Source organism: Tinamus guttatus, unplaced genomic scaffold, assembly GCF_059628265.1.
Source record: "Tinamus guttatus ecotype Peru unplaced genomic scaffold, ASM5962826v1 Tinamus_guttatus_pri_ptg000434l, whole genome shotgun sequence".
Lineage (NCBI taxonomy): Eukaryota > Metazoa > Chordata > Aves > Tinamiformes > Tinamidae > Tinamus > Tinamus guttatus.
Window position 1 is genome coordinate 1,662,857 of NW_028288968.1, and position 25,606 is coordinate 1,688,462.

Genomic DNA, 25,606 nt, shown 5'->3' on the forward strand with positions numbered 1-25,606 from the left:
GGGAAGAATTGCTCATCTTATCTAGCAAGTTGGCCAGGTCTAAAAGACTTGTAGCTAAGCACAAGGTTCCTAGTCAGAGCCTGCTCTGTTCAGGTGTCTGTGACAAAGATGCTGAAGGGACTGGAGCATCTGTGGTGTGAGGAAAGAGTGAGCGAGCGGGGCCTGTCCAGCCTGGAGAGGAGAAGGCTGAGAGGGATCTGAGCAACATGGACAAACACCTGAGGGGAGAGTGTAGGGAGGATGGGGCCAAACTCTTGTGTGTGGTGGCCAGGGACAGGACAAGGGCTCATGGGTGCAAGTTGAAGCCCAGGCAGCTCCATGTCCATGTGAGGAAGAACTTCCTTGGTGTGAGGGTGCCAGAGCCCTGGCACAGGCTGCCCAGAGGGGCTGTGGAGGCTCCTTCTCTGGAGATGTCCAACCCGCCTGGATGCCACCCTGTGCCCCGTGCTCTGGGTGTCCCTGCTGGAGCAGGGGCTGCACTGGGTGATCCCTAGAGGTCCCTGCCAACCTCAACCATTCTGGGATTCTGTGTGATTTTGTCTGGACAGTGTTGGCTTTATTGGGAGTGTTTTTAAGGTGTTGAGACTCCTTATCTGGTTGGTGCTTCTCATCAGTAGAAATTCACTTCAAGTACGTTGGGTCTCGTCTGGCAAATTCTAAGTTTGAGGGGAATAGAAAAGTTGGTGGGAAGAAAGGGTAGAAAAAAGCTTAGGACTGTAATCTTTGCAGAGTAGGGAAGGTAATAAGGGCAGGGAGCAGAGAGGAGACATTATCATATTATAGAGGTGCAGAGAAAAGATAATTTAACATTTTATTATGAGGAGAAATAAAGCGCTAACTCGAAATAACAGGAGAGATAGTAAGTTGCATTAAAAAAATTTAGGAAAGAAAGTACTGATTGAAGTTACAAGTTCTGGAAAGGAGGGTTGTTAGCAAGTCCTCGGTCTCTTTCTTACTCATCCTTTTAATTAAAAAAGACAAAAACTTTGCTGTACCTAAAGTGCATATTTGCTAATTAACTTGCAGTTTCGTATGCCTGCTACAGGGACCCTTATCTTTTCCTTGTTTTCTCTCTTTGTTTTTTCCACATTCCCTGTTGTGCACCATTGATATTTTGTAATCTGAACTCCTGGATCAAGAACAGCCTCATTGCTTCATTTTAGCCTAGACTGGGGAGCAGGATGCAGTTAGGATAGAAATTATTTGTTAGGTTCTCTCCAAGTGTGTTGTATTTACCGTTGCTGGGTTGGAGGGCCCAGGCAATCCCTTTCCATTTGGGATTGTGGATGTGTAGAGGATGTGTGTGGTTCTGCCGCAGGCCGGTAAGATTAGCCCTCGACTGTGCAGGGTTTGGGAAGTGTTCTGACTTCTAAGGGAACTTCTCAACGTCATTATCGGAGCGTTCTCCGCTTCCTCAAAAAAAGAATTTCTTGCTTGTGTTCCCCTGCCACGTTCAGCTTTCTGCCTTTCATGTGCGGCCGGGGCAGCATGACGCATCCTTGGCACATAACACTGTGAATTCCTTATGGAAACAACCAAGTGGAAAGCGTTTCCTGTCAGAGTATGAACGTCCCTTTAGAGAGCGATGTGTGTAGGTGTGTGCAGAGCAGGAGTTTGAAGGGCAGAGAAAGGATGGAGGCCTTCAGTGAAGGATTAAGTGGTTAATGGAACCACTCAACGTGTGGTTTCTCCTCCTATTAAATTTGAGAGTCTGTGGGTGTCCAGAGTTTGTCTTTAATCTCTGTGTTGCTTCATCATTGCTTTGTGGATCTTCGCCTTCCCCCTCAAAAATATGTATGTCCATCCACTTACATATATCCATCCGTGGGCTTGTGCTTTAATTTAGATTTGGTAAATCTTTAGCATCTAAACTTCTCCTGTTTATATCTCTGTCTTTATTGCTTAGACTCTCAAGTTCAACAAATAAATGCTCTTCTAATGCACCAAGATTGCAAATAATAATAAATGGTTTGCTTTGCTGTTTTTGCTCCTGCACAGTTCCCTTGTGAAAGATGCCTCTTCTGTACCTCTCATGGATGTTTCTAACTTGTCTACACCCCGAAAGTTCCTTGACACCTCCCAGTTTGGCACTCCTGGAAGCTCCAGCAGTGAGTACTTCATCACATGCATTCCTACTATATGTAATTCTTTACATCTCCAGATGTTCTTGCATACAGTAATAGGCATTGATCCTCTTTTTGTAGACAAGAGATGATGAGAGGTCCCGAGACAGAAAAGATACCAAGTGATTTCCCCATAAAACATGGGAATGGCTTAGCCAGGGGTAGAAATGCAGAAGCATTTTGTTGGATTGGAGCCAAAAGGTCAACATTTTTCCTTGTGGAGACTTGGAAAATCTGATGAAAGGTCTGTCTAAACACAAGGTTATCCTTGTGCTGATCTTTGTATATCTGTTACATCGATGGATGTTAATAGGTGAAATGCCCAGCCTCACTACCTCTCCTGTATGAGGATCTGAAAATACTGCACAGGTGGGGAATTAAGACTTTTATTGTTTCACGGGATTAAAAAGTGGGGTTTTGTTTAACACAGGAATAAAGACCTAAAAATGACCTCCATATAACTATATGGAGGTTACTCCACCTCCATATAACCTCCAAAAAACTTCAAACATTAGTGCATTTTCCCTCTTCTTCCCATGGGGTCAATCTTTCCTTCCCTTTTTATCTTTAATTCTTTTGTCCATTTTGTGTCTGCTTGTTTCTGGTTTTCTCCTGCCACATTGGCTTCCCAGTCTTAAACCCTTGGGCTTTATTCTTTTCTGGTTTTACTCTTGTACTGTCTACTATTGTCTACTATTGTCTACTATTACTGATTATTTTCCACCTAGAATGTTAATCCTCTCTATAATATACGTATACATATACATATGTATGTGTGTATTTTTTAGAAGTCTTTTGGAGCTGATAGGGATGTCCTGTGTCTTTAGAGGGGAATAGACTGCAGGAGATGTAGCTACTGAAGAGTGGAAATCCTACCCTTTCTTTCTTGGTTGTTTTAGTGTTTTCTTGTTTGATTTATATATATATATATATATATATTTTCTTGTTTGATTTATATATATATATATGTATATATATATATATATATGTATATGTGTGTGTGTATATATAAATATATATACACATACACACGTGTATCTATATATATACACACATATATATATGTGTATATATACGTATATAAAAATTAATTACTAGCATAATAACCTTAAACAGACTTTGAAAATGTTTTTATTGGCACTTTCCACCTTTTGAAGACTTTCACACCTGGCCTTTTCTTACCACATCTGAGGTTGGCGCTGGTTCGTTATTATCCGAAGCTGCCCGAGAAGCCTCGTTTCTATCAGTGGAACCAGCAACCAGTGGAAATCTATTTGTAAAGATGAATACTTATTCTAGTGCGGTGTAGCCAGCCACTGAAGTTTTATCTGCAAAGGAAAGTCTGAAGAAATCCTACTTTTTACATAGTCTAGGGCTTCACAAGCACTGATGCCCGTCAACCTGTTTAGGTGCTGCCTCTTGAGCAGAGGCCGGTTCAGGTGCTGTTTTCCAGTGGAAAAGTCTTGTGCTGACCTAGCTCTGACTGCCTGTGATGGTCTCACCCACCAGGATCATGACAGTGACAGCAACAGGAAAAAACTGTGGTGTTCAGTAGAGGGACTTAACAGTCTTTGGTTACAGAAGCCTTCAAGGATGCAGAACCACAAATGTTCGACTTTGGTTTTGAATTAACAAAACTTCTTGGAGGTGGAATTAAATTAATTTCCAGGTTTTGATAAAATGTATCCAGAATGAGTTAAAAATAAGTCTGGACTACCCACATGTACACATTTTTCTAAGATAATTTCTGTAAATTGTGAGTGATTTTGAGTTACATGAGGCAGGAAGGTAACCTGGCATGTGGAGGATGTCTCTCCTGTAGACAGAGTGCAAAGTGCAAGGTAACTTGGTTAGATTCCCTTTTGTTTTGACACAGAGAAGCCTAAGACGTTTTTCTACTATCTCTTATTTACAGGCGAATATGGGACCCTTAATTAATATATTATCTCAGGTTAGAGTAGGGAGGTTTGGGGTTTGTTTATTCTAGCCCGTTCAGAGACCTGTTCTTACACAAATAGTAAGACTGTATTTTTAGAATGGATTTTCCTTTCTTTTTATTTTGGTGGTTCCCTTTGCAACGTGCTAGACGCTGTTTACGTGTGTAGTAAGAGAAGGCTGATTTTTAGGAGCTCGTGCTAGCAGAGCAAGAAGTGGAACTAGCATTCCTATATGTTTTGTGACTCATTTGAGACTTCCCTGAATCTGCAAATTCGAACGTTAAGTGCTTGAAGCAGTATTGATGGTGTTACAGATCACTTAACTATAAACCAGCGAAACTTAAGATAATTTATACCATGTTTGAATGAAGGTTCTAGGGTACACGCAGCAAGGAAGACCACAGCGACGTCTAAGAGCTGGACTGTCTCGGAGCATAAAATAGCACAGCCTTAGATCCCAAATGCCTGGAAATAAGGACCCCGATGGCCTCATCCGGAATCACTAGAAATTCGTATAGGTCAGTTGAGGATCCATCCTCAAACTTCTTGTTTCTGCAGATCTGTTCTTGCTGTTCATGCCCAAAACACTACAGCGATCTCTTACCTCCCTCCTCCTTTCTACCCTTCTGCAAAGTGCTGGGCAGATGTCCCTCAAACTGGGAAAGATGCAGGATGGAACAGATAACATTTGATTAGTATAAAATATGCGTATGGTTTTGCGTCAAGTGCACAATGTACTTATGTATATTTTCTCCCAGATAATTTTATTTAAAAGCAACCTTTTCCAGGATTACAGAACTAGCAGAAAATTTAAAACTTATGCGTATGCATAACAAAAGCTGTTTCTGCCTTTTAGTCATTTAAGTTCTTTGGCTTTTTATTGAGGAAACAAAAAAGTGGCCATGCATATTAATGCGTGTCGTTATAAAGCACTGACTCATTCGACCCATCTGAGCAAAGAAGATGCCAAGATTTGGAGTCCCTTTCTGCATTCCCTTCCCAGGGGAGATGCTGCCCTGTGCTGTAGAATCTTTATAAGGAATTTAAAGCAGATCCTGCAGCTCTTAGGATAAACAAAACCTTCGGTAACGTTCACCTGAGGATTGTAGGTACGGCGGCGATTCACCAGGAATAATTTTTCCCTTTCTGTCGGTTCGGAGTAATAAATTCACTTCTAAGTTTTATTCTTCTGCTTGGACTTTTTGTACTCTGAGGAGTATTTATGAAGGTTCCTGTGTTGCCAGGGCCTTCCTGGAGCCATAAAATGTGCTCACCCAGTGTTACCAGCAGGGCCAAGAGCTCTGTTGAGTGAAAAGGTTGGGGTGATTCTTCACAGGCACTCAACAAAGCACGAGCTGAGGGGGTAACGAGGAATATTGCTGTTGACAGGATAGGTAAATTTTTATCCTATATGGAGCAGATGGTACATTCAGTCACCTGTGCATCCCAGCTGTAAGAGGAAAATGTGACTTGTAGGTCTGATGGTTCCAGGCTCTGTTTCATTAATAACGTAAGTGTATCTGTGTTGGCCAAAAAGCACGAAGACCTGTGAAGTTACCTGTGAAATACCTCATGGAACCACAGGTTTAAGGGCCCACTTTAAAGGTGGTTGTGAAAATGCCAGTGTAGGATTCTGTTTATTGTCACAATTGCCTTTTTTAAGCTTCTTTGTTCCTATTACCCTCACCTGGGGATCTGATAGACCAGCTGGGTGACTTTCTCCATCATCATTAGTACTGAAAGCTAAATGATCCCCTCACTAAACCCCAGTTGTCCCGTTAGCCATTTGCCATTTGCATAAATCCAAGCGAGAACTTAACTGGCAGGTGATGGGAATCCCACAGTGAGTCTAATTCCTTCCCTCCTCCATCATTGCAAAGCTGCATAAAAAAGTCAGTTTCTTTCTGATTGCCTTGAGGTATATTTTTATCCAGAGGCTATTGAGAGGCAGCCTGTAGTGTAGTTTAAGGAGGTTTTTTCAACAGCACAACCAACACAAAAGCCTCTGGCGTAGCATGAAGAAATCCATGCTCTCTCTTACCGGCCCTCGCCAATGGATCGTGTTCTGGCTCGATGGTAAGTGAAGATTCACGTGGTTTATTTGTGTGCCCCCTTTTGGGAAGGGCAAATCAAGGAGACTGTCCACGTGAGGAAAGCCCTTAGGTCTGTCTTCCTGTAGAATTGCTTTAGGTTTTCTTATGTGCAGTTGCCAAAGAGATTACAGAACTCGCATGTGTTTTTTTGTTTGGAGACTCAGTTTTCATGTGGGCCTGTGTCAGGAGGAGGTTGAACATGGGGGCTCATGAAGTCGGCCTATATAATTCCCTCCCAAGAAATGCTGTGGTGGATTTGGGAGAGTAGCCATGTCCAATGAAAACGTCCCTGTTTTGAGAGCTAATGTCCTAGAAATTGTAGGTGGAGCTGCGTGAACAGCAATTTTTGAAAAACAAAATTTGCCTTTGGCTGAGAGGATATTCATCTCTGAGACCCATTTTCTTTTCAACTTGGCAATAAAGCAGATAAAATGGTCAAAATCTCGTAAAGGACTTAATTTTTAAATAACTGTCCATTTGTTGTCTCCGTAACAGGCAACAAACAAGGGTTCAGCACCAGAAATCAGCAGCTGAAGTTCCCTCAAATCTCAAATTATGCCTTTGGGACGCTATGAACTTGCATCCTGTTCTCTAAAAGGATTGAAAGAAGGAAGGGTATAATCTGGAGAGACATAAATCATGAAAAATAGTACATAAAATTTTACTAGTTGCCCATAAAAGCTCCCAGCTAATGAAATCTTCTGTAATAAGTAGCAGCAAATTTTGGCCATTCATTGGAATGAAAAACAAGACCCAAGAGCTGTTTCTGTAGCTCTGCTTAAATGAGTTATCAACGGTGACTTTTCTGGGGGTCAGACTGGAGCTATTAAAGTGCCTCTTGCAGCAGGGTTCGTTCTGGGGGAATGGCAGCCATACCAATTAGGGCACCATCAATTGGAGCAGACGTTTTTATAGGGCATCATCAAAGCACGGAGCCGTCGGGGAAAATTCCATCTTCGTAACTGTGGAGGTTAGTGGAGGTGGTGAATCAATGATGAACATGATGCGACGTTCTAGTGATTTACATTTAATGTGGATTTTGATTGCTTAAGCACAGTTGTGTGTTTTCACATGCACAGCTCCCTTCTGGAAAAGGGAGTATTTCATTGCAGAGGATGTTGCAAAGAGTGCTCCAAGCAGAGAGCTTGAGGTCGTTGTCTTGGGAAGCTACTGAGAAACCAAGTTTGAGTTCAACCTTGAATGGTGTTCACAGTCATTTGATGTCATCTTTGGATAGAATTAAGCTGTAAGAACCCCTTCAGATCAGGAAGTGATGCTGAAAGCTAGCTGGCCAAGGAGCACAGTTTAGCTATAAGCATTTAAGTTATATATCGTGCTGATCCTCAAAAGCCTCAGTCCAATGACTAGACTTTAGGCAGCCTGAACCTGCTACTGGTTTGCGTGGGCAAAGAGTTTACATGGTACAAGGCTTCATAGCAAGGATGGGACAGTAAAGCAGCATGTTGAGGCTGTTTTTGACATCGCACTTAAAATGTAAGTTTAAAGGTATGAGTATGGGGGAGAAGAGGAAGGAAATATTAATAATTTACATTTTAAATTATTCATCGACATCACATTTTCTATCCCCTATAAGAATATAACAAAAATGGATGTTACTAGAAGTCCCGTGGATTTTTTTTCTTGGCATTTTCCAGGTTTATTATTTTGTGGGTAATATGAAGCTGTTTTTAATTAAAAAGTAGGTTATTTTTCCCCTTGTACTCTTTGATGAACCAGAAAGGAGAAGAGGTTAATCAAATCTAATAGCAAACGCCCAATTTACAGTAATTAAATTATTCTTTGCATGTTTACCATGATTATTTTTATTAATTTTTCATGACTTCTGTAGGTAAAGTGTGCTCATGGAATGAACAATGATCTCACCTCTTTAAAGGAATGTGTATTTTATGGCTAGCAATGGATGAAGGTAGAAAGCTGGGAATAGAGTCTTGACAGTCTTGGACTTGTGGCTTGATGCGAATGAATGGCAAATGGCCAAGTTACACTGAAACAGAGAATTAAAGATAGCTGAAACTTTCAGTCCTGAAAGCCCAGCTGCAGGGGCCTCCTCCTTCATCTGTGGGGCTCCTCTGCCCATGCAGAATAATACATGGGACTGCAATTTTAATGATGAAATTCTGTTTAAATAGGTGTCTACTTGATGCCTTTTTCCGAAGAGGGTAAGGGGCAAGGGGAGCCTTGTGGTCAGATAACTCCTTGATGGCATTAAATGTTTGAAGGGGGTGCCTATGGTGGGGAAAAACAGGGTAAGAGGAGCATTTCCAGTTGCAGGGGTTGGGATCTTGAAGGTTCTGAAGACAAATGGGGCCCCAGAGCTCTCTAGGATGTCCAATAAGCAGAACGGGTGGGAACCAGGTCCCTACTGTTCTACCAAAGGATCAGATGGAGCAGAATTTATAACGAGTGCATTGCTGCTGGATGCAGAAGTGTTCACTGTACTTGTTTGAGATGTGAATCGAGGTCCTGGCTTGCTAAGGGAGGTCAACATTGGCTTGCCCTCTTTGCAAATACACATTTTCATCCCAGATTGCTGCCTCTAGTTCCCTCAAAAGCAGTCCTGACATTTGGATACAGTGCTACTACTTCCCTCTCTGCTTCTCTTTGTGTGATATTAATAATCTGTAGCCCACCTAGAAAGGGGCCACAACGTAATGCTGGGAACTGCTATCTGAAAGGTTGTTTGGTCAAGGTTCAACGCATCAGACTCATAACTGCATGGGTTTTTTTATGGAAACAGTAACTCAAAGCTTTCCTTCCTCTGGCGTGTCCAGTGTTGTCGCGTCGGCAGCGATCGTTCCACAGAGCTCGTGTTTGTGTGCTGTGGTGTTTGGAGCCGAGCAGGCAGGAGAGGAGAGCTCCATGCAGGGCTGCCTGTTCATCCTGCTGGCCTGTTCAAGAGCTATTAAGGTTCCTGTGTGTTCTAAGCATCACCTATATTATTGTTGCTTTTGCTTAATCACAGCATTCTGGGTGTCTCCACGTGGTTATCTAACCCATGAAGTACCCAAAATTACATTTTTAAATGGATTTTCTTTATGACCTAGCGAGGTCTGTCCTTACTTCGCCACGTTGCTGCTGCTCTTGGTTGCTATCATGCCAAATCCCTAGCAATTTCAGCTAGGGATGCCCCCTTTGGGCTTAGGTTGCCCGAGGGAACCAAATCTCTGCTGGAGAGGCTGCTGCGAGCTCCCGCAGAAACAGGCAGGATCTGTTGATGCGTATGGACTCTTAGGGACGTTGTTTCCTCCGTTCCAATGTCAACTTTGGTCTTTGGTTCTGAGTGTCAGGTCTTTAGGCAGCTCTGGGGCTGCCTGCTCCTCCTGACTGCCATTTTCCATTCCTGCCGTGTCATTTGAATCCTTCTGGTGGATCGCTTGATGTTTGTTAGGTTCTTGGATGACTTTAGATGTTTTGATTGAAGTTTAAGGAGGAAATCTGTTGAGCAGCAGGAGCCATGCGAGTCATCTGCCACCCAACAGCCCTCATGGGAGTTGGGCACCAGCAGGATGAGGCAGCGGGTGGGTTGCAGTTCCCATGTCAGGCCCAGCTCTGGTGAGTGGCAGAGCTCCATGATCCACTCTTTGTGCAGGTTGTCCACGTCCTGCTGCCAACAAGCCGCACGACTGCGGGTCTTTCAAGATGCTTTGGTTGGGTTTGCCTTGAAGACATTGACTTCCTGGTAGGGAAGCCACCTAGCAGCAGAATTTGTCTTTTCATGGCCCGGTTACTCCAGGAGGGCCCTGGCCACAATATCCTTTCTAATTTTTCCAGCTTTTCTTTTCTAGAAGCCTTGCTCACAGATTTGAGTAACTTCATCAAGCCCTTGACAGACGTAATAAAGCAGAACAGGATAACATCAAGCCATCCCTCACTTTGGCAGTGGAAACTTTGCCGAATCCATCAGCAGTCTGTTGAGCTAGATAGTGTTCATAATGAAAATCCCTGTCGTGGGAAGAGCTCTGCGAAGAAAAAGAACTGGCTGGGGATTCAGGGCTTGGAGCCCTCTTAATGTGCAGCCACGTTCTGCCCTCACGGGTGTCTGACTTGCTGCAGGCTGCCACAGTTCCCTAGTTGAGTTTTGAAGAGGTCAAATTTGCAGGTTGTTGTATTTATGTAGAGAACAAGCCCCAAGCAAACACAACCACCCAAAAATCCAAGTGCTGATGGTTTCTTGCTTTACTCCTTGGTCACTCAAAGGAGCAGGAGTCCGATGAACACAGATGGGTTTTGTATACTGTTTCTATATGGTGTAAAGTGTTGTTTTGTATTATTTAAGCCTTGGATTATGTCTTTTAAAATGTATTCCAGTGCGAGAAACGAGTCTCCTGGAAATTAAGGAAGATGCAGACCTGGATCCGGAGGAGAACAGCACTGTCTTCATGGGCATCCTCATCAAAGGGCTGGCCAAGCTGAAAAAAATCCCTGAAACTGTGAAAGCCATCCAGGATCGCCTAGAGCAAGAGCTCAAGCAGATTGTCAAGCGCTCCACGACGCAGGTGGCAGACAACGGTTACCAGAGAGGGGAGAGTCTTTCGCAGGAAAATCAGCCCAGGTAAGGAGGTCTCAAGCAGTGAAACTTGCTGCAGGAGTAAGTCTTCGGGGAAGGTGTGCTATCTGTTGGTTGCCGTATAAAGGAATGCCTAAAATCTTTAAATAGCAGAAACTGGAAATGGTTATGTTTTCAGAAATGCATCTCCTGGAAAGGCTGATGTTCCTTGAGCACCTGAAGTGCGTGGGGATTAAGGAAGTGCATCCCAAAATGGGAGGTATTTCTGCTTCTCAGCTAAGAGTGTGGAAAAGGGAGATATTCTCTTCAGGGTCAAAGCATAGAAGAAATTCTTTTGGCTGAACAGATGTGTTTAAAATGCTGATCGAAGTTGGAAGCACGAAAGAAGCCAGCATAGCTTTACTATAAGAAATAAATAATATTAAAAAAGCTTGGTGCCACAACAAATACCAATTGCTGCCTTGTGTTGCATTCAGTCATGACTTTACACTGGTGGTAATGCCTAAGGAATTTAAAGTTCATATGTAATATGACTTGGAAAGAGTCAGTTCAGTTATTTGAAGTTCAGCGGATACAGGAGCAGGGTTTTGAAATCATCTGTGTAACCAGTGACATTGGTAAATATATGGCTAAGCTTCTAATTGATTTGCAGCCACATCTACATTAGTAGCAAGGGACCTGAGAATTAAATTTCTGCTCTTTTTTAACAATAGCCTTCAGGATTTTCTAGAACTGTTTTGCTGGAAACAAAGCTCTTTATCACTTTAATCTGAAATCTTAAAATGTGATACTGCATGTTACAATGAGCACTGTCCAGAAAAGAAAATCCCCAAACAAAAATGTGCTTCTTCACTGTGTGGAAACTTGGCAGTGGAAAATCTCTCCCAGGGCAAACTTTAGCTGGGTGAGCACTTCTTTGTTTTTCAATTTCTATCATTGCTGTGGAAAAAAAAATCCCGTTTTGAAGAGTTCATAGAGTTCTGGTGCTGATATCTCAGGGAAATTGGAACAAGCTTTTTGAGTGGGTCTGAAGACAGGATTTTAGTCCCCAGTGCCAAGATGGAGCATAACTTGTATCTGCTACCTGTTCTGTGAATCAGTCTGGAGAGGCCACGTGGCCAGAGGCTGCAGGTTAAAATAGATAAATTGAGTCAGGTCACGTTTTAATGATGTTAGCCTGCCCCAGAGGGCTGGGTGAAGCGCAAAGAGCTGTAACAGGGTTTGATGTGGCATTAGTAGGGCTTCCATGAGCCCTATGGCAAATGTCTCGAATTCTTGTTGAGTAAGGAGATAATTAGAACTGTTTCTAAACCAGAATTGCTTATGAGGTTGCAGTAAGCAGGTGAATCCATTTATATGGACAGAACGGAGAAGAATAATTTACAGTATGGAAACGTATCCCGCCCCTTGAATTAGCCCCCATTTTAAGTCCCAACTAAATGACTTTTTTCCTCATCTCCAAAACAAAACAAAAAACGAACAGAAAGGGTCTCCTCCTGTGCCACAAAAACTCTGCAAGACCCCAGATGTGAGCCTCAGTGCAGCTCCCAGATCTGCTTAACTATTTATTAGCCACAATACTTGCCTGACCTCAGTATTTGGCAAGTAAACTGCTTTTCAGTTGGCCTTAACCACGTGTGAATCATAGAATCATAGAATCCTTAAGATTGGACGGGACCTCCAGGGATCATCTAGAATGGCTTAGTCTCCTTCATATCACTGTGCAGCCACAGTACTTTGAAGGATATCCATGAAAACTCTGAAATTTTGTAAATAAAATGACTAATAAAAGCTGACAGAGAAGCCTGAAGCTTCATATTGAAGCTTCTGCTGGACAACTTGTACTCGGATCATTACGGATGCACCGCACAAGATCCATTCGGTTCTTCTTTGCTCTCTGGTGGCTCCCAAAGGTTGGTTCATGTGTTTCCTCTATGGAAAGGATGATGTCTCCATCCCCTTGAAGTCTGCTAACCTGCTTGTGGAGGTCCTGGTGCGATTCCTTCATGGAACTTGCAAAAAAATACATAGAGTCCCCTCGTTCTGTGCCGGAGAACTTGGCCAGGTGAGTTTCAGGGCTGGTAATGACCATCTGGATTCCAAAATGGTCACTCATTTGGGTGATTGCCTTCTACACTTGTGTATCAAGACATTTTGAAATATTGCTCCAAGTTTCTCAGGTCAAAAGATATAGATGTATATAGCTCTTAGGGTGTAATATATCTTACACACTGTTCTGCCATGGGCATCTTGTCCTGGGCCTCTAGATTCTATAATCCTCTCCTGGAAAAACAGTCTAGTTGGAGAGCTACTGTGGAATTGGGAAGGCTCCCTCACTGAATTGGACTCCAGGTGACAAATGATGGCACTGCCACATCTGAAGGATCTTCCTGGAATGACAGAATGATACTTTGCACTCATGAGGCCCCAAAGGGATGACTTGCATGTCACTGTGGTGCACCTGATTTTTAGGTTTTCTTTTCAGTGGTGCAAGGAAATGGGAGCGTGTCCTCATGAAACGTAGTCCCAGGTGCTTTTAGCAGGAATAGCAGGGGGGCTGCACTATAGATGTTCTGATCATATGGTAAAACTTCTGTACTGTGAGGGTAACCGAGCTCTGCAACAGGTTGCCCAGAGAAATTGTGGAGATAATCAACATCCTTCTTGGAGTCTCCTTCTCTGGAGATCTTCCAAACCCCCTTGGACGCAGTCCTGTTGCACGTGCTCTAGGTGACCCTGCATGTGCAGGGAGGTTGGACTAGATGATCTCTAAAGGTCCCTTCCAACCTTCACCATTCTATGATTCTATGATACTCAAGAGCTGCCTGGATCCAGTCCTGGGCAAGGTGACCCTGCCTGCGTCAGGGGCTGGACAATCTCCAGAGGTCCCTGCCAACCTCCACTGTTCTGTCACTGTGGTGGTTCTTCGGAAGAAGCCTAACTGAACACCAGATGTTTATCTGCAGGCATAGATTGCTATGAATATCAGCCCTCCTTGATGTGAGTGTTTACTCCTGTGAAACAGGAATGATGTGAGGGATTAAGACCCAGTAGAAAGTGGTGATTAAATGTAGGAATTGCTGTTGACTTGATATCGAGTGGCTTGTTAGGACACGTGTATAGAAGTCATTACGTTGGGTGGTGGGACCCTCTAGGGTCCTCCATAGAGGAGGTCGTGCTGCAGTGCTTTGGAGTGAATCCTGGTGTGTGTCAGTGAATTTGGGGGCAGCTTTTGAGTTATGGAAGGTTATTGCCTTTAGAAGACTAGGAATCTGGAAGCATGTTTACCCAAAGTCCAAATTTAGGGCAAGATTTTGGCTGGAATAACTTGTCTTTATTTTAGTTGAAAATCTGGCCCATGAGGAGCTGTCGTGCTACCCATTCCCAGTGTTAGGATTCAATGCAGTATTTCATTTGAATTGAGAATTACTTGCCTTTTTACCAAATCTGGAGGCTGTAAAATCAATACAAAAAACTCTGTTTGTGCCAACACCTTGACCAGGCAAAGGATGTTCTTGTGGGTGAAACTCCTGAGTTGTGATTAGCCACCTCGGTGAAGTGTCAGCGGTTGCTCTGCATCAAGATGTTCTTTCCTCCTGGGACAACAGGAGCTGCTTCTGAGTCTCTCAATGTGTTTCGCATATTTTGTGGCTAAGGGTTTGTGAGCCTGCTGTGACAAATGGCCTCAGCCAGGCTCCTGTCATTGTGTGTGTGTGTGTGTGTCCTGCTTGGGTCACTCGGTGCCACAACCTGTACACATAAAATCCAAGTCCTTTTGTGCCACTCGGCTTTCTAGGCTGCCAGTCGCATCCTGGCTCTGTGTCTCGGTCGGGTCAACTTGTTCCAAAAATACCCTAATGGATTCAGAAGATATTTAGAGAAAAGGGAGTGAGGACAAGAGAGGAGACACTGGAGAAGCTGAAAAGAGAAGTGGAAAAAGGTGTTGGTTTAGAGTGGAGATTGTAAAGTGCTGGTAGTGAGATACAGTGAAGGATGCTTTGGGGAAAGGTTTCCCTTCTGCCAATCTGGAACATGAGAACAGGAAAACATTAGCAATTGAGAACAAATAACTTTTTTAGTGTAATACTTAAGTTTACTGCCTATTACTGTTACTAAAGAACTTAAGTTTACTTAATAACTATTTAAGAACAATAAACCAAACTCTTCAAATTGTGCAACTAGTTCAGTTTGACAAAGTCATGCATTCCTAGGACGACTAAATTTGCATTAGTAGTGTGGGATTTTAATGGAAATAGTGCCTACACCGATGAATTTTCTCAAGAGCATATGCTTAATTTGATCACATAAGACATGTTTATAATTAAAGCTGTCTTTGGTGGCCCACCCAAAGCTAGATACCAGTTCCTCCAACTGGAGCCTAGCAATTTTCCCAGATTCTTGTACATCTGGGTTCCTCCTTTGGTTTTCTGGCTTCGGTGGCACCAGCCTCATGTCCTAGCTGCTTCTCTACCCATTCATGCAGAGACTGTCAGAGCAAAAGCTCTCCAGCACCCTTGAATAGGGTGAAGATAATTGCAACGTGCAGCTGTGGCTGCATCGTGGCCCATCTCCTCCTATAACTTGTACCATTAGTCAGCACTAGTAAAGGGGCAGCGTTTTTCAGGGAATGGGGAAGATTTGTGGCTCTTCCCACAGGCGTAACTTCATGGCTTGATTTTTTGAACATGTTATTAGAATTTATTAAAAACAAAAAGTGGTGAAGAATGACTTTTCTTCCACACTGGACTTCATATATTGAAATTAACTACTGTTAATATTGATAGTAGCAGTCTTTTCTGCTTTAGCATAGATAGCTACTATTCTGCTTTCTTTAACATCTTCGTGATGTTAAATCCTTCATAATAATCATTTCATAATCCAGAATCAATATCTTATATGTGGTTTGTGTGTGTGGTTCCACCACTCATTTTTTCTGGGGAGAAGCAGGTAATTTCTCTCTGTTTGTTGCTCTGTCTGGGGGTTTGGTCAGCCCTCAGATAATCATGATATCAAATTGCTAATTGTAGTAGCTAATGCAGCTAACCTGTCCTTGTTTCTCCTGTCTACTCAAGTGGAACCCACTAAAAATCAGAAACTCAGATACACAGTACAAAGGAAAATCCTCAGAAATATTTAGGTAGTAAATTTAAGCTGGTTTCAGCTGAAAGAGGTCACCAAAATGCCATAGACTTGCTGTGTTATACCCAGTATCCCTCTCAAAACAGGGTATAACATCAAAATCTTCTGAATCTGACCCACTGCTCAGATGTGCTACATGACATAGGGTTTGCAATGTGCTCTGATAACTGAGCAGAGGTTGTCTTGGTGCTTTATAGGTTGCTCCTGGAACTGCTCGAGCTTCTCTTTGACAAGTTCAACGCTGTGGCTGCTGCTCACGCCGTCGTCCTCATGCACCTGCAGCAGACGGTGGCGTCTCCTTCCAGCCAGCACGATGGTGATATCAAGCTCTATGACATGGTCGATGTGTGGGTGAAGATCCAAGACGTCTTGCAGGTAAGGAGCCTTCAAGCGGCCAAACTTTCAGCTTGACAGCTGTTAGAGCCAGAATACCACAGAAAAGAGTGTTGTCACGCTCGAGGGAGAGCTGTGCTGCAATTAGACTTTATTGAGGTAAGTGACCACATTTATTACAGACAAACTCCAGAGAGCTTCAGTACCATTCACAAACTTTCTGTGGTTTCTTCCTTATGGCCCATGGAAAGGTGGTTCCTGTTTTCTACCAAGGGGTTTATCTGGACACTTTCAAACAGTAGAGATTTTTGTTCTGTGCTGCTGTGTCATGCCAGTCTTATAAAGTGTCCCAGCTCCAATGGCCTGCTGTCTCCTGTAATTAAGCCTGAGTTACAGCTGGTTGAGATGACTGCACTGAGGCTGCTGCCACTGGGTTTTCAGGGAAGTCTTATGTGATTCTTGATGCTAAAGCTGTGCATTGCTTAGGGAATATTCTGGTACCAGGCCTAGCACTTTAGCATGAGAGTCTCTTGCAAGCAACAGAGCTATCGTCTGTCATGTGTGCCCTCATGGAGATGTATACGTTATTGTGGGCATTTTTAGTTTCTTTGTGTGTTTTTTTGCGGGGAGGAGATGTTTGTTTACTTATTTATTTGGAATTACCTTAGTATATAGTGCACAGATGTACATCTCGCCCAGTGTTTGATGGAGGAGGTCAAAGAAATGAGCTTGGCATTATTTACAAGTGGGGACAAGATTTATGATGGTGACTTCACCTCTGGCCTGTTCCTGAAATCTGCTCTCTGGCTCCTACACTGACCTGCTTTTTCATTACATGGGCCAGGTCTGCTTTCTTTTTACTCTAAAGACTTGTCTGACTGCACAATAATGTACTTTTATTTTTTTTAATGGATATGGCCAATTTTGAGCATGCAGTATATTTAGGTACTTCTTGGAAATGGCAAATATGACATGGTCAATGTGTCCTTTGAATATGTTCACTGTCTCCTTACCCACAAATCTGCCTAATTAAAGGAGTTAGTGATTTATTCCTGGTCAGTCTTCTCCCTGCATAGATATGCATTTTCTACTTGGTCTTGCAAAAAAAATTCAAGATTGGGACTCCATGGACAGAGGTTAATGGTGTTTCTAAACAAAGTAATGCCATAGAATTGAAGCTGACGAGCTCTATTAAAGGTAAGAATTAAATTTAGGAACATGAGGAAGAGGCTCAGCATAAAATATCTTCTTACTCCAACCATGTTACCATCATCCATGAGATCCAGAAAAACTTTAGGGCCTTGGTGACTTCTGCAAATCTCACTCTAGGAAGAGGAGGCCTGGGAGTAAGAAATCCTCTAGGATGTTATCTACAGCGAGGCAGAATCCCAAGGCAAGTAATTTCCCCTTATCAGTGAGAGTTTGTGAAGGTCTCATTCCTCACGAGTGGGGAAGTCAGGAGGGAATTACGCCAGCTCTTGCAGACACTGATAAAACTCTGTACCAGGAGCATGTGTAGCTGCGTACGGAGACACTAAATGTCTTTTCTGCACTAGGAAGGAAGTATTTGGTCAAGTTTCTCTTGTACAAAAACCTAACAAACAAAATGCAGCAACTCACCTGTCTGTAAGGATTTCATTGCTACTGGTCTGGCGTCAAAGATGTCAGTTATAAAAGCTTCCAAAGAAGAGTCACTGATAGCTTTTTCAATGCACAAAAAAGCAGCACTTTAAACTCTCTAATCTCCTGCTGTTTTAGGGTAAGGAGATGAGCATTGACTGCCACGGAAAAGAGACAATTTTCCCATTCTCTCTTCAGAATCTTGTGGGTTTTCTCTTTTAGTTTCCTAGGAGTGGATTTCAAATTTCTGACTTTTTAGTACAGGAAAACCTTTGAGTCGAGGGCTAAATTATTTCTATCCTGTTTCTGGAATAAGATTTTTTTTTTTTTTTTCGAGGGGAGACCTTACATTTGTTGCAGGAGGAGCAGACTCAGTTTTACAGGTATTTGTTTAATGTGACAGAGGTTGGGGGAAGAAGAAATTTCTGAGGAAGTGGGTTAGTGGCAGACTGCATCAGAAAATGCTGCAGTGTATGCAGATTGTAAAGAAGGAAATTTATTCATGCTGCTACAGTATCTCCTGACTCCGATTCCCATGGATAAGCTCTTTCACATGTATATTGTGCAGCTCTGCGTGTGGAATATGTTATAGCTAGGTTTATCTCTTTATATTTCCATACATAAATAATAACGTGCCCTCGCAGTGGGTCGTAGATCGTCCTTTGTGGAAAATGTGAGAAAGTTGTTTGGAGCAGCCTCTTTTTTGCTGTTTTTTTCTCTGGATTTGTGAATATTTTCTAGTGATAGCATGAAGCACCGTGATGCAGCGTTAGGTAGGTGGCACAGAGTTGTGCCCTGTTAAGGTATTGAACATACAGATTCATTGTGTTTTGATGTTCTGTGAGTGTGCAAGTGCTCAACTCATCAGAACAAAAACGGAGCAACCTTTTAGAGCTGAGTGCCAGAGTGCTAGAAAACCTAAAAACCCCAAACTTTTACCAGCTCGTTTGCCTTTTTTAGCCCTGTCTTTGGATACCACGATGAGAGCGGGACGTCCGTCCGCGCTGCGTAACGGCAGCGTTTGCTCGGTGTCCTCAGAAGCGTCACCTTTCCAGGGCCAGGAGGATGACCCTGGCACTGCTGTCAGTGCAATGCCCTGCTGCTGCTGCTGCTAGAGACATTGCCCAACACCTGGGACAGGGGTGGTTCACGTTGGATGTTAGGAAGCATTTCTCCATGGAAGGGGTGGTGAAGCTTCGGAACAGGCTGCCCAGGGAAGTGCTGGAGTCACCGTCCCTGGCAGCGCTCAAGCACCCTTTGGATGAGGTGCCTGGGGACATGGGTCAGCCGGCAGGGCGGGGATGGGTTTGTGGTTGGACTTGATGACCTTCACGGTCCTTTCCAACCATAATGGTTCTCTAACATCTCCACATGCAGCTTGCAGGAGGGATGGTCTCCTGGATTCAGTTCCAGGTACTACCGTGCACCTCCAAGGAAGAGATCTTGTTTCTTTATGGAACAGTGGTATTTGTAACTGACGGATCTTGGCTTTTGAAGAACAGCCTATAGCTGTTTTGTTGCCTTTTTTAGGAAGACAAAGGCACGTTTAGCCCCCTTGAGTCCTCACGGAAAGCTGCAGAGGGTTTGTTTCCACAGCAGAGCAAAGCCGGCTCCGCTGCCCTCCCCTTTCTTCCCCCTCCATCCAGGGTGCCTCCTTTTTTCTGGCAGTGTAGTTCACGCTGCAGGGCAATAAATTAAATAGGAGGAGATGGTTTGACTAAAAAAGGCTCATGTTTTCTGCTGGCTGCATCTTCTGCCTGCTCAGGTCCCTGGACGTGGGGTGCTTCAGTGCTGACCCAGAGGGACGAGGGGGAGCAAGGAGGGAAGGTACCAACTCATGCCAAGGCAACAATTGGCTCTTGCTTTTGCCTCGGGGCTCAGCACGGGCCTGGCACAATCGCAAAGTGCTCAGGAAGATGGTTTTTGGTGTTAAGAGCAGGGGCTTCGGAGTGATACTGAATAGCTCTGCCGTCATCGTGCTGCTTCTGGCTGCCCGGATAAACAAACGTGCATCCCGGGACAGGTACCCACATCTCTCTCTGCCGAGGCTCCCTGTTTAAAGCATGAACAAACTACTGGGAGACACTGCTGGCATTTGCAAGGTGAAACAAGGTTCTTGGAAGCGCCACATTAGCGTTAACGTGCCCTAAACGTTGGCTGAAATGTCCGTGCAGAAGGTGAAACCCCTAGAGCACGCGCGGAGCTCGATGATAAATGTTCAGAACCAAAGAGGCTTTTCTTCAGAAAGCCCCTTTACGCAAACCAGCGGTGTTGTGGTGGCCCTCAAGATAACGTGTCTGTCGGACTTTTTGATCCCCGTGAAATGGTCCTTAGCACGTGGAACTGGAGCTGGTTCATCTCATTAATGTCCCCCCATTTACCCAGGGTGGGTGACGTGGAAGCGCTTTGCCTGCAGCATTTGTAAAACACCATCCCAGTCAAACTGGGATGTGTGAGAAGGGGAGAGAGACTACATGAGACTCTCCAGGATGCTGATATTTAAAATTGCAGTTTAAATAATTACAGACTCTGCCACTTGGTACTTTTTTTCCCTGTTTCTTCCCTGAAATGCACTCAGTGCATGTACTGTTCCAGCGCAGCTATAAGTGCCACAGAACTTACATTTTGTGGAAATCTGTGCTACTAAGAGCACGAAGCTCTGAGATGAAGTTCATGGTCTGAGATGAGTGTTACCTTTGTTGAATTGAGGAATGGACAAGGCAATTTTGCGGGCAGGTATTACTTTAAATATTGCTCTTACTAAACTTGCTTTGGGAAGGGATGCAATGTCCTGCGTCCCCTTGGTTTGAAAATACTTTATAGACTTGTGCCAGCTTGTTTCAGTCCTCCTTGCACAGTGCAGAGCAAATAATTTAACTCCTTTCTTGGGAAACTGCACTAGATGAGCAGGGTGCCACTGCAGAAGGTTGCATGACTGCTCCTGTGTTACAGCTTTTATTTTCAGAGTGATTTTTTTTTTTATAATCCCAGAGCTGTTGATCCAGTGTGTTTCATAAACACTAACATTTACTTTAAAGTTCAAAGAGATAAAGCCCTGCATAAAAATGAATTGTTTGGATAATGTACGGTGACTCGCAGAAGAGGTCACTGAGCTTCCTGTTGGGGAGATTTAAAGGAGATTAGCTTGTTTAATGAAATGTTTGCAGGTATGCGAGCAAGAAGGGAAAAAATACCTTACCCTCCTCTGCTCAGGCTGTAGAGCCTCGAGCTGCTCCGTGCTCAAAGGGCTTTTCATTTCAGATGGACTTTTATTCTTTTCTCTTTAAATAGTGGAACAAGCTTATCAAGATACAATTTTAAGGTTGCTTCTTTTGGAGTTTAGGCCTAAATATTTAAGTAGCTAAATTTACCTAAGTGAGCTAAAAGCATATTCGTGCTTTTTGCCTGAGAGATTATGTTCTAATGGAGGAAAAAGGTGAAAAAATACTTGCAAAGAGCCTCATCATTAGGTAATTTCCAAGTCATCTCTCTCAGTTGCTAGGTTGAGGGAAAGTCTTGTCTGAAGAAAATATGGAGATGCAGAGCAGGGTAATGACTTGCTCCCTACTTGGATATTTGACAGCTTGAATGAGAGCGGTGCCTTTTGAAGCCTTGCACGCTGATCAAATGCTTTCTGGTGTGTATAGTTTGGGAGCACTGGATTTCTTTTTTTCCAGCCCTTTTTCCAGCTGCGTCACCTGGAAGTCTGTCTTCCACACGCTGAAAGGTGACAGGGGATGACGAAGAAGATTGTGAAGAGGCCCTTGCCCTCGATGTGACGTCTTTGTTTCAGATTGCCAGCAGGAATCTGGCTATTTTATATAAATGTATGAAACTTCCAGCCTGTAAGGTACTGCTCAGTGTTCAGCTTCCAACTTTAATTAATGAGACAGTGTAGAAGAAACGGAGGCAGAGCTGGAGGTTTGGGCAGAATCTGAGCCATTTTCCTACATTCTTAGAGTTACTTGTTAGGCCTGATGTGCCTTTTTTGGTTGCTATCAGTGTCCACTGCTCTTTATTCATGCTGTCAGCTTGAATTAGGAGCGGCTGCGAGTAATTCATCAGCATTTGTAGACATGTTTTATAGGACTATAAAACCACGTCGTCTTTGATGTGCTGAGCTTATTCACACGTAGTCCCTGTGTGACTCGCTTTAAAGTCACTGAGACGTACTCTTACCAGCATCATAAAAATCCTGGGAACAGAAAAGGCCAAATGCTCATCATGTCCTCGCTGCAAGGAGCCTAATCTGACAGCGGTGCATGTGGGACTCATGCAGGCAAATTCCTGCTAATGCTAGAGAGTTGCTGTGATATCCTAGGGAAATGTTTGGAAACTGGTTTGCTTGAAAGCCTTTCCGCTCCTGGGCTGTGTGCTTGTCGTGTTTAACGTGCGTGACACTTGCAGAACAGGGAGGAAAAATCCTATTTTTTTTCCAGCTTTTGCTGTTTCTTTCCTGCTATGAAAGTGAAAGATCTTTTTATGGGTGGACCCTGCTTTTTAGTTTTCCCGCTACAGTAATTATTTGCAATGTAGGGAACTTCTGAATTGCTTTAGTTAGTGGACAACAGAAAATTAAGAAGGAAATGTCACTCTTCCGCCTCACTTTGCTCACAGCCAGCCAGGGTACAGCTGGGCTCCTAGCAGTGAACCCAGGGCAGTGAGGCCACTGGAGGGAACAAGCTCAGTTATCAGCTGCCACACGTGCATGCATTGTGTTCAGAAGGACATATATGAATGTAACTTTCTTCTTTTCCTCCCTTTTCATTCTGCAAGGCATGTGTTTATGCTCACGCACACACATTCCTCTCTCCTCTCAGCCTTGCTCCAGGGCCAGCAGAGAAGGTGCCGAACTGATGGAGATCTGCCTGCGAGGACCACCCTGTGTGTGCAGGGGGACAGGAGCAGCTCCTGGGCAACCTGAGAGGCAAGTGTGAGCCCACAGGGAGACCAGCTGTCCCTGCTGCAGCTCTGGACACACAAGTGACACTTGGAAATAGGTTGTGTATCACTGTAGCACACACAAACACTTTAGGAACATCTTCACAGCAGGCTTTTCATCACCAAAGACCCTTAGTCGTCTAATCTCTCCAGGGTGATGCTGCTCTGTATTTTACACGTGGGGAAGCGGATGTGTGAAGGAGGAGAGGAAGCTGAAATGGTTGCAAGCAGCTCTTCTTCCTGGTGCCCACTTTGAGGCAGTGAAACGGGGGCAGAGGATGTTGCGTGGGGTTTTCTAGTAAGTGTTTCTGACGTTACAGATATCAGCCCTGCTGAAAATCAGGATATGAATTTGCAGAGCTCCCAACACTCAAGAATTTGAACATGATTGTTACGCTGAAAATCTTGAGCTCTGGTATTTTATCCATCTTGTACATTCTTTTTGGTTGCTTTGTTGATCAGCTGCCTTTCGGAGTGGCTTTATTTAGGAACTTGGCAAATAGCTTGCAGGCATTTTTGAATAATATGTCATCAGGTTTATATATGCGTAACCTTTTAATGGGTCGTGCCCACTGTGATTAAAGGTAATGAAGACTTGAGTCTCAAGTGGCTGGACTGCTACTCTGTTTAGGGTATGTGCGGGGCTGGGAGGACGACTTAGTGAGAAAGCATTTAAACACAAAATCAACCTGCATATTTCCATTTAATTACCAAGTTCATGTTTATTCTTTGGCTTAAGCAACTTTTGCTATCAAAGGATTTTACCGAGTTAGTAAGAAACACCCAGCAGCAAGAGAACATAGTCTCCCTGTCCATAGGTGCTGTGCAAACGTGTAGGTACAACCCAGCAGCAAGTGCTCGAGGAGCTACCAGTGACTCGTGGCCTGAGAGAGGCTGAAGAACACGAAGCCTGTAACCTTCATGGTAAATGACAACCCGACTTCCAGTGAGACCAACCAAACAGCTCTCACCCCCAAATCCTTTCCTAACACTCAGATATTCTGGTCAGAGCATCGCGGGTCTGCGTTTTTGGACATCTCAACATGCATTCGTAAAAAAAAATCTGTCTTATTTTGTAGGAAATCAGCATGGGAGAAACTATCCCATCTCCATATTCCAGTAGGTGAAGTGAGAAAGAAATTGGAACTACTTTTTTTCATACCTTTCTTTTCGCTTGTTCTCTTTGTGGGAAGTGCTGGCATAGCACTAACAAAATGCCAGTACGACATAGGCTCCAAAACACCCAGTTCTCTATTAAACATGTTCTGATATTATTTTTTAAAAGAAGGGAAAAAGGTACTATTTTAAAATTTAAATTAGAAAAAATGAATTTGGGTTCCTAAAGGGAACAGTCTGCAATCCCTTTCGCTTTTGGTTGGTTTTAGACTCTTTGGAGAAGGTGATGGATTTACTGATCAATAACTCTAGTTGAAGCTCCTGGTACATAAGTGTAAATGGGCCTGTTGATTGGACTCTCTTGTGATTTGCACCACCAAAAATCCAGTTTCAATGTGAGGTATGCACTTCTCTGCCTTATGAAGTGAGATGCTGATTTGCCTGATAATTTAATGGTTATTTCTCTAACCGGATAGCATGTAAATCTAGGTATTTTGACTGGCCGAGAGCCAGCAGTAGCTAATGGAAATTCAGGTAGGGATTTGCATAAATTTGAACCAACTTTACAGTGTTTATTCAAAGACCCTTTTCCCAATAGATTGCACTCTTTGGGAATCCCAGCCCGTATGCCTACACGGAATGTGGCTACCAAGGCAGGATTTACAGAGATTGAGGAAAAAATCAGCTGGATGGCAGCAGAACTCAAATCCTGGACTTGTGGGAACAGGAAAAGGGGGTTGATTTGGTCAGTACTACTTAGCTTGGAGTAAACTGTTATTGTGACTGGGAATTCTTTCCATGTTGGCCTGGCTGCTACATCAGAGTGAATGCAGAAGGGGGCAAGTGATGCTGGTGGTTTCTTAGTAGGCCTGGTAGCCCAAGAAAGTGGTTTTGAAAATAGAAATAATTTCAGTTAGTGAATATGCCCTCCCTCTGTTTGCGCTTCGCCTTTGCTTCTGGCAAAATTTTCAAGTGCAGCCATTGAACAGCCATGAACGGACCCGGTCGCAAAGTCTGAAGATCTTGGAGAAGAATCATCTTTTTTTTCTTAAATTTTCATTGGATTTTGTAATGTTTTATTCACAACTTGAAGGCTGTTCTTCGAAATCTGATCCCTAGAAGACTACTGCATCGTCAAGAATTCAGCTGAGGATCTTCTGTTACCACTTGGTTTTCTCCGAGTAGTAAAAATGGTATTGATGGCACTTTCTTTTTACAGTCACCATCTTCTATCCGCAGAAAATCTCTTGTATCTTTGAGAAGGAGCAGCTCAAAAGTGTGTCTGTCTCTACTAGACCTGCCTTTTTTGCCAGCTTTGTGTGTCGAGTTCCACGTCCATCCTTGTCAAGGTCTGCGCACGTCGGAGCCGGTGACATCTCGTGCATCAGTTGGCCGTGCAGGTTTGCTCATGGAGATCCAGCCCACTAAACTTGGCAAATGACAACACAGAACTTCAATTTTGTCTTATGAACTAGCTTGTTGTATTAATTAATGATCAGTTATGTCTCAAAGTTGCCAAGTTGTTGAAGTCTCCGGTTTCGTGCGGCAGCTGCAGGCGGTGGTGACCCTGTGGGGCATTGGTGGTGGCCCATGGACGTGCCCTTTGCTTCTCTCTTCTTGGGTCTTCAGCTGTGCACTCTGTGTCAAATTTTGCAATGCTGAAGACTCCTTTGAAGAACAGGCAAGACCCCTCTATCTATAAAAATGCACAATACATATAAAAGTAGCAGCATGTGGATTCTGGGACAAATACTAACTGCTGTTCTTAAGCAAATG

General features: G+C 43.6%; 1 protein-coding gene across 1 annotated transcript in view; it reads left to right on the forward strand.

Annotated features, from left to right (window-relative positions):
- Positions 1-25,606, forward strand: part of EXOC4 (exocyst complex component 4) — a 301,672-nt gene that overhangs the window by 32,772 nt on the left and 243,294 nt on the right. The window contains exons 5-7 of the mRNA XM_088531798.1: positions 1,999-2,108; positions 10,483-10,726; positions 16,018-16,195. Of these exons, the coding sequence (XP_088387924.1) occupies positions 1,999-2,108; positions 10,483-10,726; positions 16,018-16,195 (532 nt within the window). The remainder of the gene's footprint in view (positions 1-1,998; positions 2,109-10,482; positions 10,727-16,017; positions 16,196-25,606) is intronic.